General features: G+C 53.9%; 3 protein-coding genes across 3 annotated transcripts, besides 8 other annotated features; all 3 read left to right on the top strand.

Moving 5' to 3' along the window:
• Positions 1 to 1,993: 1,993 nt before the first annotated feature.
• Positions 1,994 to 2,021: a microsatellite.
• Positions 1,995 to 2,021: a microsatellite.
• Positions 2,022 to 3,831: 1,810 nt separating this feature from the next.
• Positions 3,832 to 3,856: a microsatellite.
• Positions 3,857 to 4,089: 233 nt separating this feature from the next.
• Positions 4,090 to 4,120: a microsatellite.
• Positions 4,121 to 4,640: 520 nt separating this feature from the next.
• On the top strand, positions 4,641 to 8,204 carry ACLA_065960 (uncharacterized protein; the record flags this gene model as incomplete). The annotated part of the gene is made up of 2 exons (XM_001272385.1): positions 4,641 to 5,257; positions 5,345 to 8,204. The coding sequence occupies 2 exons, from the start codon at positions 4,641 to 4,643 to the stop codon at positions 8,202 to 8,204; spliced, it is 3,477 nt and encodes a 1,158-aa protein (XP_001272386.1).
• A 134-nt stretch (positions 8,205 to 8,338) lies between these two features.
• Positions 8,339 to 8,361: a microsatellite.
• A 1,328-nt stretch (positions 8,362 to 9,689) lies between these two features.
• Positions 9,690 to 11,453, top strand: ACLA_065950 (phosphatidylinositol-3-phosphate-binding ubiquitin-protein ligase; the record flags this gene model as incomplete). The annotated part of the gene is made up of 2 exons (XM_001272384.1): positions 9,690 to 10,700; positions 10,767 to 11,453. The coding sequence occupies 2 exons, from the start codon at positions 9,690 to 9,692 to the stop codon at positions 11,451 to 11,453; spliced, it is 1,698 nt and encodes a 565-aa protein (XP_001272385.1).
• Positions 10,112 to 10,135: a microsatellite.
• A 505-nt stretch (positions 11,454 to 11,958) lies between the features above and the next one.
• Positions 11,959 to 11,982: a microsatellite.
• Positions 11,983 to 12,456: 474 nt separating this feature from the next.
• Positions 12,457 to 15,510, top strand: ACLA_065940 (putative C6 transcription factor (War1); the record flags this gene model as incomplete). Its single annotated transcript, XM_001272383.1, has 4 exons — positions 12,457 to 13,997; positions 14,058 to 14,341; positions 14,389 to 14,939; positions 15,010 to 15,510. The coding sequence occupies 4 exons, from the start codon at positions 12,457 to 12,459 to the stop codon at positions 15,508 to 15,510; spliced, it is 2,877 nt and encodes a 958-aa protein (XP_001272384.1).
• Positions 15,256 to 15,285: a microsatellite.
• Positions 15,511 to 16,119: the final 609 nt, after the last annotated feature.

Raw genomic sequence — 16,119 nt, 5'->3', positions numbered from 1 at the left:
AATAGTAATCTACTAAATCCACCTGGGTGGGTTCTCCGCAATGCGCCCCCAGCGGTACTACGGAGTAAACTGCTATTGAAGTGTTACTATGTAAGTCGGTAGCATCTACAGAGCCGGTAGTACGGGGGAGGAATCAAGACGATTGATTGATGGTTCTGATCATCATTCATAGCTGACAGATTCAAATTTTCTCTACAGGAACAGCACGTACTGTACGGCAGTCTGGGAATAACTGATCCAGGTTGTTACTTGATCCGTGCTGCAAGTAGTCGGCCTGACATTAGCCCTGTTGCACAGCATTTTATGGCTGTGATAAGATGCCTGTCCAGTGTCCAAGTCATCTCCAGTAGTACCTACTAGACCTAGGTAGTAGTTTCTACCCTCGCGACTGAGACATTATTGATTCAAATCCAGAGGACCTTGTCACTATGGAACACTAGGTTGTAAGTACTACGGAGTAGGTACCTAGGACCTAGGTACTACTAACTACTAACTAGTAACTACAGTACCTACGGATGACTGACTAATAACCTAACTGCTGGCGACGGAGTAGTGGCTAGTAGTGGCGACTACCTAGGTCCTACTCTGTAGTAGGTATCGCAACTCGCAAGACCACGCCATCGACCCCAGCCAATCAGGGCCCTACCTACCGCAATTTCGCCGAGCTCAAGCCATCATCCTGAAACGGCGTTAGTCCTGTTCCGCTCAGGTCCCGCATTGTCCTGGCGCCCGTCTAGTCTGTTTTGGGCTGTGGTGGCTGAAGTGGATCCCTGAACCGTCGAGCTTTTGGGAGTGGGAGTTGGTCATGTTTGAGAGGGAAACTGTATGTCTGTATCAGTTTAGTAGTCCGTACGTACTGTAGTAGCAATCATCCTGGAGGGATAAAAAGAGTATTAGTAATAACTGGCGCTTATGCTCAACGACATTGCCAGTCGTCTCATCTGGATGAACGATGAAATCGATCCCAGCTTGTTACTGATTGCCATGGACACAGTTGAAAAGATCCCTTGCTTGCGATGAGTCCTTTGAACTGGTGTCCACGCAACAGCACCAAGATCCCTAGATACAGTTGCTGCTCATCAATGGCCATGAATGAGTACGCAATCAATTCCATCAGGGTCGGAGTGTTGCAATTCCATACTGGATAGACATTTGATGGATCCTGGATAAGAAGATCTTGGACAGGCCTCACGCGTCAATCCTTTCAAAGCGGAAAGCTCAGCTCCAACTCCTTCATGATCGACGTTGATGCGCATGTCCTGATCTCCATCAAGCATGTTGAATTGTCGATACTGTACTTAATATTGCTGTCCAGTGTCCACTCATCGACCCCGAATGATTTCATTCCACGTCAATTGAGCGAATTTCCCTCGCCGTCTATCAACGGAACTAGATAATCAACGCCCATTTCAGGCCCACGTTTCCCGTCCTCCACTTTGCGTGGATATTTCCTCCCCATCATACGGCTCGATCAGAGTTGTGAACTTGTGATCGTTGGATGGAGTACGTATCTATCGACATACTCCTCGTTGACACCGCCAAGCTCATCCTGTCTCGATTGCATTGCGGAATGTGATCTGCAGCCCGGCGCAAACATTAACAAGCCAGGTTGGGCTGTCGTTAAGTGATAATTGATACGCTGCAAGGCTAGGTAGTTCACTGTCCTTGTACAGTACAGTAACAGTATGGTAGAACCGTGGAGGATGCTTGAAAACCGGATTTCAAAAAATGGATTTGTAGCAGAAATAACTGACAAACCCTGGTATCCCATCCATCTTTTTAAGCTCGACAATTCTCCGATCGCCAGCTCGGTGAAGCTACCGAAGCTGTCATTCCTCAGTCTTCGTGCATACAGAACCAGAGTTTCGCACAGAGGATTACCGCAAGAGGGAATCTGTCCAGTGTCAGATTCCTCAAATGGAACCGCCAGGATGCTCTACATACACAGTACTTGCTGTGGCACTTGGCGGTTCTAAGCGCATTACTATATTTGTATTATTATTATTATTATTATTATTATTGACAAGAGTGTTGCAGTAATGCACTAGCCTCCATTGGTCATACAGCTCTACTGAGATGAGTCCTGAAATCCTGAAACCCCCCTAATAGGTAGATAGATATCTAGTTTCTACGTAGTAGTAAACTACTACGTACGTTGCGTTGGCAATTCACGAGCACTGCATGTTCCGACTCGGGCTCCCTTTTTCATCGGTTCCGGTAGGTGGGTTGGGCCAGGTTACAGATATATTAACATTGATGAATGACACCTGACAGGATCATACATAACTATAGATAGTATCCCAAACGCTCGTTTAAATCGATAGTACTCACTATCTAAAACATTCGTGAGCAGAACCTCTTCTCGAAACCTAGCGTTTGCTCGCAAGTCGCAACCTATGCCGGCCCGACTATCAACCCACCGACCAGCTTTTTCGGAGGCATAGATACAGGACATGCTTGATGGATTAACTCTTTCGCTTTCCGGTTTAGCGTCCTTGTCCAGGCTGGTAAAGCGAGGTCGCGACACTCGACAGGCTTTAGTCGACCAACGGTCGATCTTTTGAAAGCCAAAGTCGCTGACATGATCCCATTATTGACTAAACCGAGATGGAACAGACCATATGTTCCAACGCATGGTTTCAAAACTGCATGATTACAGGGTTATGGGTCCAGCGGACTGGACCCGTGGACGACCTCCCTTCTCAGCCTCCACAGCTGAGAACGGCTGAAAAGCTTTAGAATAATGAAGCTACGAATCGAGGAGAATCCCGATCCAGGACATCTTCCGAGTTTCGGACCACGGCACGCCAATCCTGGGTATAGCTGAATGTTCCAACCCCCGTCAACTGCTGCCAATGCCAGCAAGATACGATACTTAGAACCCAGGAATCTGGAATCGTTCTGGTATAGTCCTTGTCAGGTGTCCCGGGACGCAAGGAGGGACACATTGAGATCACTCACGCCTGGTCTCCTTGCCCGACAGTGTTAATGTGTTCTCTTTCAACAGGAAAATTGACACAGGCCATTGCATGATGATCTCATGAACCAAGGACTTGAGGTTGGTTCGGAGCAGAAAGTGTGTGATGATCATTGCTGCCATGAACGGTTGAACCATACCACTACCAGCTGAAGCAGCGTGGGGTTTGGCAACACCCACAAACCCGACGAATAAAGAAAGCCCAGCGTACAATATAAATAAGGAGTACATAGTACGGAGGACTAAACAGTCCGGGAGACCGGACCTCGACTTCTGCAGGCGGATGGTTACAACGTGTGGAAGTGTAGACCAATGGCCAGTACGCATCTAAGACAGGTGAGAAACGAGCGGTGGGAACCGACCAAGCCGCCACCGGTTGGTCTGGAAAGGTCACAACATCGAACTTGCTCACAGTCAGCATGAATTCGTGTCAAGATAAGACTGTTAGGGTGAACTAATAGCCTGTCGTTGAACTGCAATTAATCCCATAGAACGCTGAACAATAAACATGTAGTGCAACCAGACAATGGATATGTCCAAATTCCCCTAATTCTCCATGGTAAATGCCGTAGTAGTGGGAGCAACATGACTGAGACAATTGCAGGGCCTTGGACCCCGTCGAACAACAGACCTGAACCAGCAGAGTGAAGCAGGTCAGAGGTGGTTGCATAATGACCATTTCTTGTTCGGTGTTATTATTATCATTGGTAGTGCCCAGTGCCCACTGCCCACTGCCAACTGGGGGTGGCCGGGGCTGACTAAGGCTGGGTGTTTCCAAGTTTAGAAAAGCCACATCGGAGCGGCTCCGCCAGCAATAATTAGATAATGGACACCAGAGGGGAGCAAACATGGCGCAGTCAGGCAGTCAGGCAGTCAGGCCGCCCATAGGCTGGATTCCTGCCTTGGTCCTCCCAGTCCCCGGTCCTGTGATGGTGGACACTGCCCTGGGACAAAAGTAAATCCTACGGATAGTTAGTTAGACTAGACTATCATGGACGTATCCATTAGGTAGATAGTTAGTTTGTAGTCAGTAATAATAGAATTATAGAACCACTTGATAGAGTACCCAGCCAAAAGTACCCAGACTCCATAGCTGGCGCTCGCATTCCAACTTTTTTTTTTCTTTTTTTTTCTTTTTTTTTTCCCTTCTGTACTAGATCCTCGAAACGCTTCTTCCTCTTGAACCTGTCTCACAGCCGATACTCTCCGTGTTTACCATCTTCGCCTTTTTCGACCTTTTGCCTCCCCTACCCTCCGTTTCCGTGCGCCCGCCCACCCCCCCATCCCCTCCATAGCCAACCGTTGAAACATCCCCTAATCAGCGCATCAAGAGAAGCTCTCAACGGGAGTACCCAGAAGGCAATACCGAATTCAGAAGCCCAGCTCGACCGGGCATTAGCCAGCGGACCACCTTTGGATGACGCTTATTGGTTCTGCTGAATTGTCATCAACCGTCGATCGCCCTGATTCCTACCGATAGATTCCCGTTCCTCATCGTCTCTGACCGACCCTCAGATGCTTTGCTCGTGCAGTCTCCTTCGGTAGACCTATACATCATCCCAGACGCAGCTGGACATCCTTTTTTTCGACATCGTGGATTGATTCGCGGACGAGGGGGCTGACCTCCCCGAGGAGGTCCTCCCAATCGCACGAGCTGGTCGTGATGAATATAGACGACAACGCGAGGTGGTTGGAGACACGGCGTCCTACGGTCATCACCAAACAAGGCGCAGTTGACGTCTCGAGATGTGCAGGTCGGGCTTTACAGCGTCAGATCCGAAGTCGGTCACACGGGGTATGTCGACGACCGCGGCGACGGCGCGTCCTCGGAGCTCGAAATGATGGCATGCTCGGTTTCTTGTTGATGTTGTTGTTGTTGGTCTTGGTATCGCCGGTCCACTCGGCTCTACTGAATTTTGAAAACTGTCTGGATGCGTCCGTTATCGAATCAAGCCCAGCGCAACTACAGTTTGTCCCGTTGAATGTGTCGGTGACATTCGATCTGGATGATCCCCTCAATCCTCTCAATGTCACCGTCTATGGCAATGTTTCTGGGACGGCCGATCGGTCGTCGTCCTATCCGTCCCCCAGTGACCCGCAATGGTCGAATCCGAACGAGACCGTGGGGAAGATCGTTGACCTAAATGCTGCGAACAACAAATGGACCACTCTTCTCACCAATGTGGATGTTGTCAGCTTCTCCCCATACAGCGATGCGTCCCGGTTTTGCGACTCCGTTCCCCATAAATGCCCGTTGACGCCAGTCTTTTTCGGAAACGCGTGAGTCTCGTTCTTCTATTCGATAACCCCTCGCTCCATCTCCTTTTGACCGTAACTGACTGACACGACGTTTTCACCACTGAACAGGTCCGACCTGTCCACTCTGCGCGCCTTCACTATTCAGCATGACATGCAATCAACGTATCGTTTCTCGACCCTGTCCTCTAGATTCCGAATCAGATCGGGCAACTTCGCGGCTACAGAGCTTGGGTGTATAAGCGTGGACATCACGCCGGACCTTGGAACTTCCTTGAAGAATGCGCTGGCATACATCCCTCTCGTGATCCTCTTATTGGTCGGTCTCGGTACAATCTCTGCCGCAATATATAGTCCATGGGGCAGTACGAACCTCTTTCACTGGACAAGCAATTATGGTCGTGATGAAGACGTTCTGCGGCTTGTAACCCCGGGCTTTGGAGACTGCCTGCAGTATATTCAGTTCGCCGTCCTGACCGGCGCTCTCTCATTGAACTACCCTGGATATTACCAGCCAGTGGTCAGCCAAGTTTCCTGGTCCGTCCTCATGTTCAACCAGAGTTTTGTTCATCCGGATCAAGGGCGAAACCCTGTAGCCGATGGGGTTTACACTGTCAACGGGACCTACGGGCTTGATGTCTTGGACCAGCTCGTGGGAATGTCCTCCCCTAGCGACATCTGGCCGGGGATGATGGTCTGGCTGCTTGTGATCCTGGGGGTAGTCACGCTTTTGATCCAACTGGCATTTGCTTTGCGTTGGCTCCACCGCGCGCTGGCAAACATCCCCGAAGAGGATCTCCGTTCGAGAAACTTGCCCTTCACAGTGGGCAACGTGATTCGGATAGTGTTCAACTTTTTATTTCTCCCCTTGGTGTCCTTCTCCTTCTTCCAGCTGGTCATTGCTGGCAAGTCTCCGGCCTATTCCGTGGCCTTGGCCGTGGTGGTGATCATCGCTCTGTTGGCGTTCTCCATCTGGACGGTCCGGTTTATCGGGCGCACACGCCCCAAGTCTCACCTCTTCGACGACCTTCCTACTGTACTACTTTATGGTCCGGTCTACAACACGTTCTGTGATGACGCAGCGGCTTTCGCGGCCGTACCCATCTTTATCACCTTTGCGCGTGGCGTTGCGATTGGCGCCCTCCAACCCTCTGGCATTGCGCAAATTGTCCTCCTCGCAATCTGCGAGGTGGTCTATGTTCTCACTCTTGTGGCCTTTCGACCGTTCCCGCATCCTACATCGATGAATTTGTACCACGCATGTTTCGCCCTTGTCCGATTTCTCACCATCCTCCTAAACGTCGTTTTCGTCCCCTCTCTCGGGGTGTCCCAGGCCGCACGAGGCTGGATTGGATACATCATTCTGCTACTCCACGCCCTTGTACTTGTCTTTGGGTTTTTCCTGAATGCGCTACAAACCCTGATCGAAGTGATAGCCCGACTCGCTGGCGCCGGCGGCTACGAGGGTGGCGCGACGCGCGGCGGTCTTGTGAAGGTATTTGGCATGCGACAGCTCTCGCGACGACTACCCAGACGCGATGCGGCTGGGACCCGTCAGAGCATGGCGTCCGATGCTGCCATGCTCGCACACACGGATGAGCGTATGTCCGCACAGTTCGATGGTTCAAGACCTCGGAGTCTTTCCGGCAGCTCAGCGATGCTCTTGAATAGAGCAGCTGCGAGTGACGGCCGAGCGAGTGCAGTTTTTGAGTCAGGCAGCGCTCATGGAGGCACGCACAGTCGGGCCAACAGTAGCGGGTTGTACACTCCCACTTCGCTGGGAGGGTTCCAGGGCGCTGGGCACCAGACGACAGGTAGCAACTCACCGAAAAGCGGCCCGCTCTACGCCATGCAACCCCATGACCCGTACTACCGACCTCCCAGGCCTCGCAGGAATAATGAACGGGGCCCGTCCTTCGAAAAGGACAGGGCTGTCTCGCGCACGGTGTCTCGTTCAGGCAATTTCGGTGACGGGGATGAAGACCTGATTGAGGGTCCGTCGATTTCTGGAAGAGGTACCCCCGTGCCTGCATATATTCCGGCACCCAAGGACGATCTGGACTATGAAGATCCGCGACCGTCTCGGAAAGATTATGCCGTGCGTGAAGTCGACTTCTATTACGGAGTGCGAGGCCCCCCTCTCTCTCAATCTGGAACGCGGAAGTTGAAGACAGGGCCAGCGGACCCCACGGGACCAGTGTCTTCCGCGACAGGCTTTTTCCGAAGTCTTCTCAGGGGAAAGACCAAGGAGAAGGGCAAGGGATTCGAGGTTGTTCGCAGCGCGAGAGCACCGCCTCCTGGTCTCCTCCCCGAAGGAGAGCATTACAATGAACCATACACGGATGAGCCTGACGGGCGGGCCTCCACGGACCATGAACACCAGGCTGAAGACCACGACGCCGACAACGACCGTGAGTCCGACGAGGACACCAGTCCGAGACCCGAGCGACCTTCCATCAGTTTACCCCAGCTTGATATCGGTGGTGCCATCGAGCTTCCGAGCCGACTGGGGTCTCGTCATAGCTCGCAAGCGCCTTCTGTAGCAAGGCAGGTCTCCCAGCGACAAGGGTCTGTGGGTTCGGTGAACCAAGACACGGGTGATTCATCCCAGCCGCTTCCCGTGGTTGAAGAGGGTGTCTCGACAAAGAGCAAAAGTCTCACCCCGCAGAATGAGCTTGCCAGGTTTCCGTCCACTCAACTGCACCCCTCCACTGGGACTGGGCGTCTACCGTTTAGTGCTAACAGTTCGCCTTCTCGGGATCGGAACTTCTCGATCGCTTCCACGACCGCCTCGACCTCATCCAGCCGGCGGGCCGGAAACCAGTCGAACCCACGTCCATCCAGCGTGGGGTATGTCGCCCAGCATCGCACTTCGGATTACATCCACGAAGCCAGCCCCGATGAGCCCACTTTTACCGGGAGCGCGGCGGAGTTGGTGGACGAAGCTTCTCATCGTGGAGGCGCGCATTAAACGCGTCCGGTCCTTCTTGGAGTTTTCAAGCTCACGAATTTCCTTTCACTCCCATCATCCCTTTGCGATCTCTGTCTTCGGCTTCCAAAAGTAATACGTGTTGGCGTTTTCGATATACAATTGGAATTCCTTCCTTTTTTTTTTTTTTTTTTTTTTTCTCCTCTCGTCTCCATGACATTTAGCGAAACTTGATCTTTCCTCTTGTCTTCTCGCGCCTTTTTTTTTTTTCTTTTGATATACGTTGAAGTTGCATAGCAGCTTGTTAGATCGAATCGTCGTTTCTTTCTGGTACAAAAGCGCCCTGCTTGGGGTAGCCCTTCTGCAAGACGGGGCTCATCTGATTGTACATTTTGGGGTTTTCTTTTCATGTACGAGGTCTTCGGTAATAGTTCGTTTTAACTATATTTATGGGTCCTGGATTGGCATCTGTCGCGTCATTTATTGGAAACAAAACAATCGCATATCCTCTGCTATCGTGTGAGACTTGTGCCTGAAGTAGTTGATCTTAAGGCCTTGAGATCCGTAGATAATACTCGTAAAGACAGCTATGAACAGTGTAGAATTGCCATCAACCATCTATGAGACCTACTTCCGCGCACATGTTCTTCGACATCGTCTTTGATGTCGTCAGTTGACTTGGATATATTCTGCGCTGAGTGTCACAAACGCGGATAGTATACACCACGACAGCATATATATATATCGCCACGCGGAGTTTACTGCTGTCTGCTGACACCAACACCTGAATGAGGATGACAGCCAGTTCAATCAGTTGTCTCTAACCCAAGTCAATATATCTATTGTCTTATCACTCTAGTGAAAGATCCAATTGGAAGAATAGAGATCCCTGTTGTGAAGTGAATCTCATCTCGCCGCCTTTCGCAGAGCCCCCCCCCCCCTGCTGGTCAGACCGTCAGGCACAAAGCCTATAAACCTCCTCCTTCTCAGATCTGTTGCGCCAATTCTATGTGTTTTCTGCCTTTTTTAGATTTTTTTTTTTTTTCCTGCTTGACTCTGACCGAGATAGGGATTGGTTGGTTGATCCTCCGTGGTGTTAAATTCAACTCTGCTGTTATCTTGCCGTTGCTGGCTCGCTGTCACGAGACCCTTGAGAGTCAGTCATTCAGAGGCCCGACGCCGACCACCATCGAAGTCGAGGAACTTTCTTCAACTTCAACTCCCCGGAGATATTATTAACGGGTCTGTTCTCTGGACTCCCTTCCTGCACGACCACTGCAGATAGATAATCGAAGAGAAGAGAATTGTATACAGGTCTCACTGCACCTCATCCACCCCATCCAGTCCAGCAGCATCCGCGCCACAACATCACAACATCACCCCGCAGTCCAGTCCTCCCCCATCCTGGAATTTCCGCGCCACGCTGTCGATGACGGCCCGTCGTCCAAACGGCGGAGACTGGTCTCCTCTTCATTACTAGGAAGCCCAGCACCCCCATTCCATCACCCCCCAACCCTCGCAAGGTTTATGTCGTCGCCATCGTCGTCGAGTCCCGCCTCCTCCGCCTCCTCCGCATCCTCTCCGCCCGCCCCGTTCGCCGCTCCTGGCCGCCCCCGTGCCATCCCCAGATCCCATGCGAGTTCCGAGAGCTTGAGCGTCCCGCATCCCGACGCGCCGACTGATAGGCGGATGGAACGAAGACGGTCGACTCTTTCGTCGGGCTCGGATCGGAAGAGAAGGTTGGTGAGCCTTGAGGGGGATGGCTGGGCGCACCGGGCGCGGTCCGCGGCGATGATGGAAGCAGGACCGAGTAGTCGGCCTGCAGCTGCGGTGGATAGCAGGTCTATCCCCGAGGCATCGTCGATGAGAGCTGGTGCTGGCGCTGGCGCTGGCGCGGCGATTCCTGGTTCGTCTTTTGCAGCGCCCATTGATCTCTCTTCTTCACCGCCACAGCAACAACAACAACAACAACAGCTGCAGCTGCAGGTCCCTGCGCCAACGCGACCGCATAATACCCACCGGAGCTCGTGGTCGCAGAACGCAATCGGGTATATGGAGTATACACGGCCGCGCTGGCAACCGGATTCGGAGGTGACGAATTGCCCCATCTGCGGGGCGGCGTTCAGTTTCTGGTATAGGAAGCATCACTGCCGGAAGTGTGGGCGGGTGGTGTGTGCGTCTTGCTCGCCGCACCGGATCACGATTCCGAGGCAGTTTATCGTTCGTCCTCCGGATTCGAACCGGATACCTGCAGCGGCGCTCGTACCTGCGCGAGTTACGCAGGTCGTCGGCCTGGACGATGATGGCGCCGCACCAACGCCTGCTGCTTTCAACCCGGCGCTTGGCGGTGGAGAGGAGGTCCGACTCTGCAATCCCTGTGTGCCTGACCCCAATCCTGAGCCGCCTCGGGCTTATCCTGCCGTGCGAGGAAGCGGTGACCCTGGTACGGGTTGGGGTGTGGCCCCGCCGAATCAACCCCGACGCCGGTCCTATCATTCGTTGTCGACGCCTCTGAGGCAGTTTTCGTATGACGCATTTGTGAGTATACCTCCCCTCTAAGACGTGGAGTGATCCTTGTGTGCTGATCGGGTTGTCTCCTTTCAGACGGGGCCTCCGCCCTCTCGATTGAATCGGAGGTCGACAAGCTCGAGCGAGTACCAGAGCTTTGGCGGGCCGTTTGGAGGGGCCCTCCCCTCCAGTCTGCAGGAGAGACCGATGCGATACGGATCCTTGTCCTCGTCGCACACCTCCACCTCGCAGGTCAGCTCGTCGGCACGTCCCTACCTAGGCTACTTTCCTGCACACCGACACCTGCCCTCCCTGACTACCGAAGGGGGCCCGGAGAGGTCCATCAGCACCAGTGGGATCAATCAGGTCTCCCACCGGCGTAACTCCCGTGGATTCCGGCGCCAAATTCCCGAGAGGGACATGTGTCCCATCTGCAACGAGGAGCTTCCGCCGCTCGGCGAGAACGGCAACGAGGATGCTCGGGAAGCGCATATCCGCGACTGCATCGAGAGTCACGGACACGGACACGGCCGGCGGTCGTCATCGCGGGGTCATAGCCCCGTCTCTGCGCCTGCTGTCCCGGTGCGCATGCTCGCCTTCACCGCGACGGAGAAGGATTGTCTTGGCCACGATGGCACGGTGCAGGAGTGTACGATCTGCATGGAGGACTACGAAGTCGGCCAGGCGCTGGTCCGGCTGGAGTGTCTGTGCAAGTTCCACAAGCGGTGCATCGTCGAGTGGTTCGAGCGCAAGAAGGAGTGTCCTGTGCACAAGGTGTCTTGAGGATGCCTTTTTTTTTTTTTTTAATTATTTGGATCTTTTCAGTTTTATTTTTTACCTTTTGATCTTTGGTTGGGTTCCATCTACACGGAATTGATATCGGTTGGCTTAACAGTGCCCTTTGTCGTCTTCGTGGCGCGTCAACTTGGTGGCCATTGTCATTTTGCGAGTCAATAGAGCCAAGCGTTGCCTTGTGCGTTTGGCCTGAATTGAGGATTGGATCTTGCGACTGGCGTGGTGTTGCTGATAAAAGGATGGATGTCTTGCGGGCCAGGGCGATGTCTTGATATGTTTTTAGTGTTTATATATCCCCCCTCGAGTGTGCCGTACACAAATCAAATTGGATATCCCGCTGGTTTTCGGGGGTTCTTCTAAGGTCTAAAATATGTAGTATGTAGCTGGTTACGATGGGACTTGTGTATGGAGGTTGATCGGCCGTCGACTTCATTACAGTAGACCTTTCGAGCATGAGCCGAGTTGATATATGTATTTTATTAGATAGACTCCGAATAATAACAATAATAATAATAATGGAACAGAACAGAATCCATGCCAAAGTGGCCTAAACCAGTCTCAGTCCCAGCGCACAGATCAAATCTGCTTTGCTGCAACTTCTTCCATCCTTTTCTCTCCACCAAGGAAGTTAGATTAGATCCTCTTGCAAAACCACACTCTCGCTGAGATATTTCATCCCTCACAGACTCACAGACTCACAGTCACAGCACTTGGCAGTTAGCTTCTTTGGGAAGCCTGCCAAAGTCTGGATCGTGATCTCCAGATTTTCCCGCAGACACGCTCCCAAGTCCCAAGTCTTAAAAGCTCCACTGGGCGTCGGTCGTCGGTGGCCCGATTCACCGTTTCCCCCGATCGTGTCTGCCAGTGAGCAGGAGCCATCCCGATCAGTTGCAGTGCAGAGTACAGACTACAGAGCGACTGAAACGACTTAACTCAGGTAGGCTGAGACATTCCATCGGTGTGCAGCAACAGCATGTCTCGTTAACTGACAATGCCATGTGTTTCGACGCAGCCCGACTCCGTTGCTGCCCCGCAAGCAACAATGGAGATCGATCCGCGCCTTCACGCCGGCCGCGACAGGGACGCTCACACTCAGAGTCCCGGCCACGCAGCCGTCGGTGGTAGCACAAATCCCGGCACCGGCACCGGCACCAGCACAAGCTCGAACACGAACACGAACACGCACCCACGCACACAGAATGCCCTCCCCTACACCCCCGTCGCCGGACAGCTAAACACCACCACAGGCCCACCATCCCAACCCCCCACCGGCGAATATCCCGACCCCCCACCGTCCTCACACTTCTCCCCTAGCGAGCAACTCCACTCCGCCTCCTCCGCCCCCAGCAGCGGCCGCTACTACCCCTCGCCCGCGGCGTACGCCAGCGACGCGCCGCGCGGCGGCGAGGCGGCGTCAAACCCCCACGACCCCAACGATCCCTTCGCGGACCAGAAGCGGCCGCGCGCCTGTGAAGCCTGCAGACAGCTCAAGGTGCGCTGCGAGCCAGACGCGCGAAACCCCGCAGGGACGTGCAAGCGGTGCGCGAAGGCCGGCCGCCAGTGTGTCGTGACGGCACCGACACGCAAGCGCCAGAAGAAGACGGATAGTCGCGTCGCGGAGCTGGAGAGGAAGATCGATGCCTTGACCGCGAGTCTACAGGCGTCGCAGGGCCACGAACTGTTGTTGCAGGGGGCGCCGCCGCCGCCGCCGCAACAGCAGCAGCGAGATGTGCATGAGCAGCCTGGGAGACGGTGGCTGGGTGGGGCGCAGAATGGGTCGGGTGGGATGCCGCCCTCGGGGCCCGCTGGTAATTTGGCGGGGAATAAACGGTGCTCGAGTGGTGAGGTGAAGGAGTCAAGAGAAGGTGGCTCCATGGGGTCTGGGTATCCGCGGGCGTCGAGTCCGGCGCGGGAGCCGGCGCGGGAGAATGGGCCCTCGAAACACTGGCGTGGCCCGTGGTCGAGTCTGCAGCCCGGGTCCAGATCCGAGGCGAGCTCTGCAGAGGTGGTCGATGTGATTGACCGGGGCCTCGTCAGTCTGGCTGTCGCCTCCGAGGCCTTCGATCGATACATCAATGACAGGGCGCCCCATATGCCGTTTGTGGTGTTCCCGCCCGGCACGACGATGGGCGACGTGCGGAAGTCGAAACCGACGTTGCTCCATGCTATTATTGCCTCTTCCGTCGGGCCTGTCCAGCCCGATGCCCATCTCATGCTGCTCGACGATCTGTACAGAGTGCTTGCGGAGCGAGTCATTGTCAAGGGTGAAAAGTCCCTCGAGCTCGTGCAGGCCTTGGTCGTCGCGTGCCACTGGTACACGCCCCCGGACCATTTCGAGGAGCTGAAGTTCTATCATTTGACTCACATGGCCGTCACGCTGGCCATGGATCTGGGCATGAACCGGAAGATGCTGACTCGAAACAAACCGTTCCCGATATACAAAGAACTTGTCCGTAAGAGCTCGTTTATGCTGGACCCCGACTCTCCCGAGACGCGCCGGACGTGGCTCGGGTGTTATTTTATGGCTGTGCAGTACGTTCGCCCCCTGTTTTTGCGAAGAGGCCTCCCTCTATGCTGACCGTCTTTTGACAGAGTGGCTTTATCCTTGAGACGCGTGCTCCTGGTGCGATGGCAGCCGTACATGGACGAGTGCCTAGAGATCCTGGAGAAGTCGCCTGCTGCCCTGCCGTCGGATAAAGCGGTGATTCAATGGGCGAAACTGGCCCACTTGACCGAGGACATCAACTTTCAATTTTCGACCGAAGAAGCCGTCCCGAGCATGCCCTTCGATGATCCCAAGGTGCAATACACGCTGAAGGTATTCGAAAAGCAGCTGGAACAATGGAAGAGGGAGGTGTTGCCGGAGATTTACAGCTGTAAGTGGCTAGCTATCCTTGCTGTTCCAAGCTCACCACGAGTCCAGCGATCATGCAGCAAGCCGAGCATATTGTCAACATCTACATGTACGAGAACGCCATGCTTATCGACAGCGTCGATGACCAAAGGAAGGCCGGCGAGGAATACCCAGGGACCATCAGCGCGGCGCATATGAGTGCTCTCAGCCAGTGCCTGAGTTCCATCCAGCAGGCGCTGGACGCGATCTGCTCCAACGACATCAAAGACTTGATCTCGTGGCCCACTGTCTGCCTGGCGCGGGCCTCGTTTGCGGCAGTTTCGTTGATCAAGCTCTATTCCCTTGTCACGTTTCCCGGGAGCCAGATCGGACAGGTCATCGATCCGGCCAGCTTGAAGGTCGAATACTACCTCAACAAAGTCATCGAGCACTACTCTGCTGCGGGAGAGCTGCCTGGCGGTCGAACGCCAGGCAGGTTCTCCATGGTGCTTGCCATGCTGCGGAGCTGGTTTGTCAAGCGCAAAGACCACAACCAAGTGTTGAGGGAGGCCTTCGGGGCCGGACCTGTGTCTTGTTCATCGTTCAACCTCGGCGCGTCGGAGGCGGACAAAGCTCAATTGGTACGTTTGGGCTTTCATACAGCATGTTGCTTTGAGTGCCTCGCACGTACGTTACTCACCTCTCATGCAGGGCCAAACCCGCCTCCACCTCCTCAGCGAAGTTGCCATGAAAGACCCCAACAACCGCCCCACCACATCCAACCCCCCTCACCACCGACCCAGCTACGCCTCCCATTCCTCCACCGACCCCATCACCCACTCGCCGTCCCCCAACCTCCCTTCCACCTCCCAGCCCATTTCCTCGAGCAGAGCCAACGACTCGGACCCCTGGAGCCCCTACTCATCCTCCACACCAACCCAGCCGCAGAACGTATCTGCCCCCGCTCCCGCTCCCGCTCCCGCCCCCAACCGCCAATTCTACCCGCCCTTCACGAACTACCAAGACATGCCCCCCTACTCCGACAGCGCGAGCTTGATCATGCCGCCCATGAACCAGGGCTTCTTCATCCCCGAGCTGGGGATGCAGGTAGGGTTTGACACAGGGAACATGTTTGCGCTGGAGCAGTTGCTGGGCGAGGGGCTGTTGAATCTCCCCCTGCCGGCTGAGGCGGGCGGGACGGGGTATTATTGAGTATGTAGCAGTGCAGGTCAAGGAGAAGCTTTTGTAACTCCGTCGTGAGAGAGGTTAGACGAGGTGTAGATAGGCATATACGGCACTTGACGTTTTGTTCATGTTTATATTTTTGTATGTCTTATGTCATCGCTGGTAGTGCTATACATATATATCTATATACATATGCCCCATTCCACACCTACACACGAGTTACTAGCTCAAGCTGGTGGATCCGGCTGAGTTCCCTTTTGGATGGCGTATTGGCTCGCGGCCTTAGCCATTTGAGGTCCTTGGTTCTGTAAATCGTTTGCTATCCATCTGATCGTGAGTTGGATCTCAATCTTCATCATCTGCTTGATTTGTCTTATGATTTGCTGTATGACGTGCTGTCCTCCATGGGATCCTTGGTTGGTGATACACTGTAGGCTAGATTGGTTAGTTGAATAGTTTATGATACCTATGACGTCCGTCAAGGTTGGGGGTCCTTGAAGCCATTCCCTCGCCAGCTGGAGTGCTTCCAGGATAGCGCCAAGTTGGGCAGTATGTAGGTCTGTATGGTGGTCTGTCCACTGTTGTGGAGGTAGTGCTAAGGTATATACCTGCTTCGTCGCAACGCTCATACTTGGT

The sequence above is a fragment of the Aspergillus clavatus genome, genomic scaffold (genome assembly GCF_000002715.2).
Source record: "Aspergillus clavatus NRRL 1 1099423829799 genomic scaffold, whole genome shotgun sequence".
Lineage (NCBI taxonomy): Eukaryota > Fungi > Ascomycota > Eurotiomycetes > Eurotiales > Aspergillaceae > Aspergillus > Aspergillus clavatus.
This window is presented reverse-complemented; position numbering and strand designations above follow the sequence as displayed.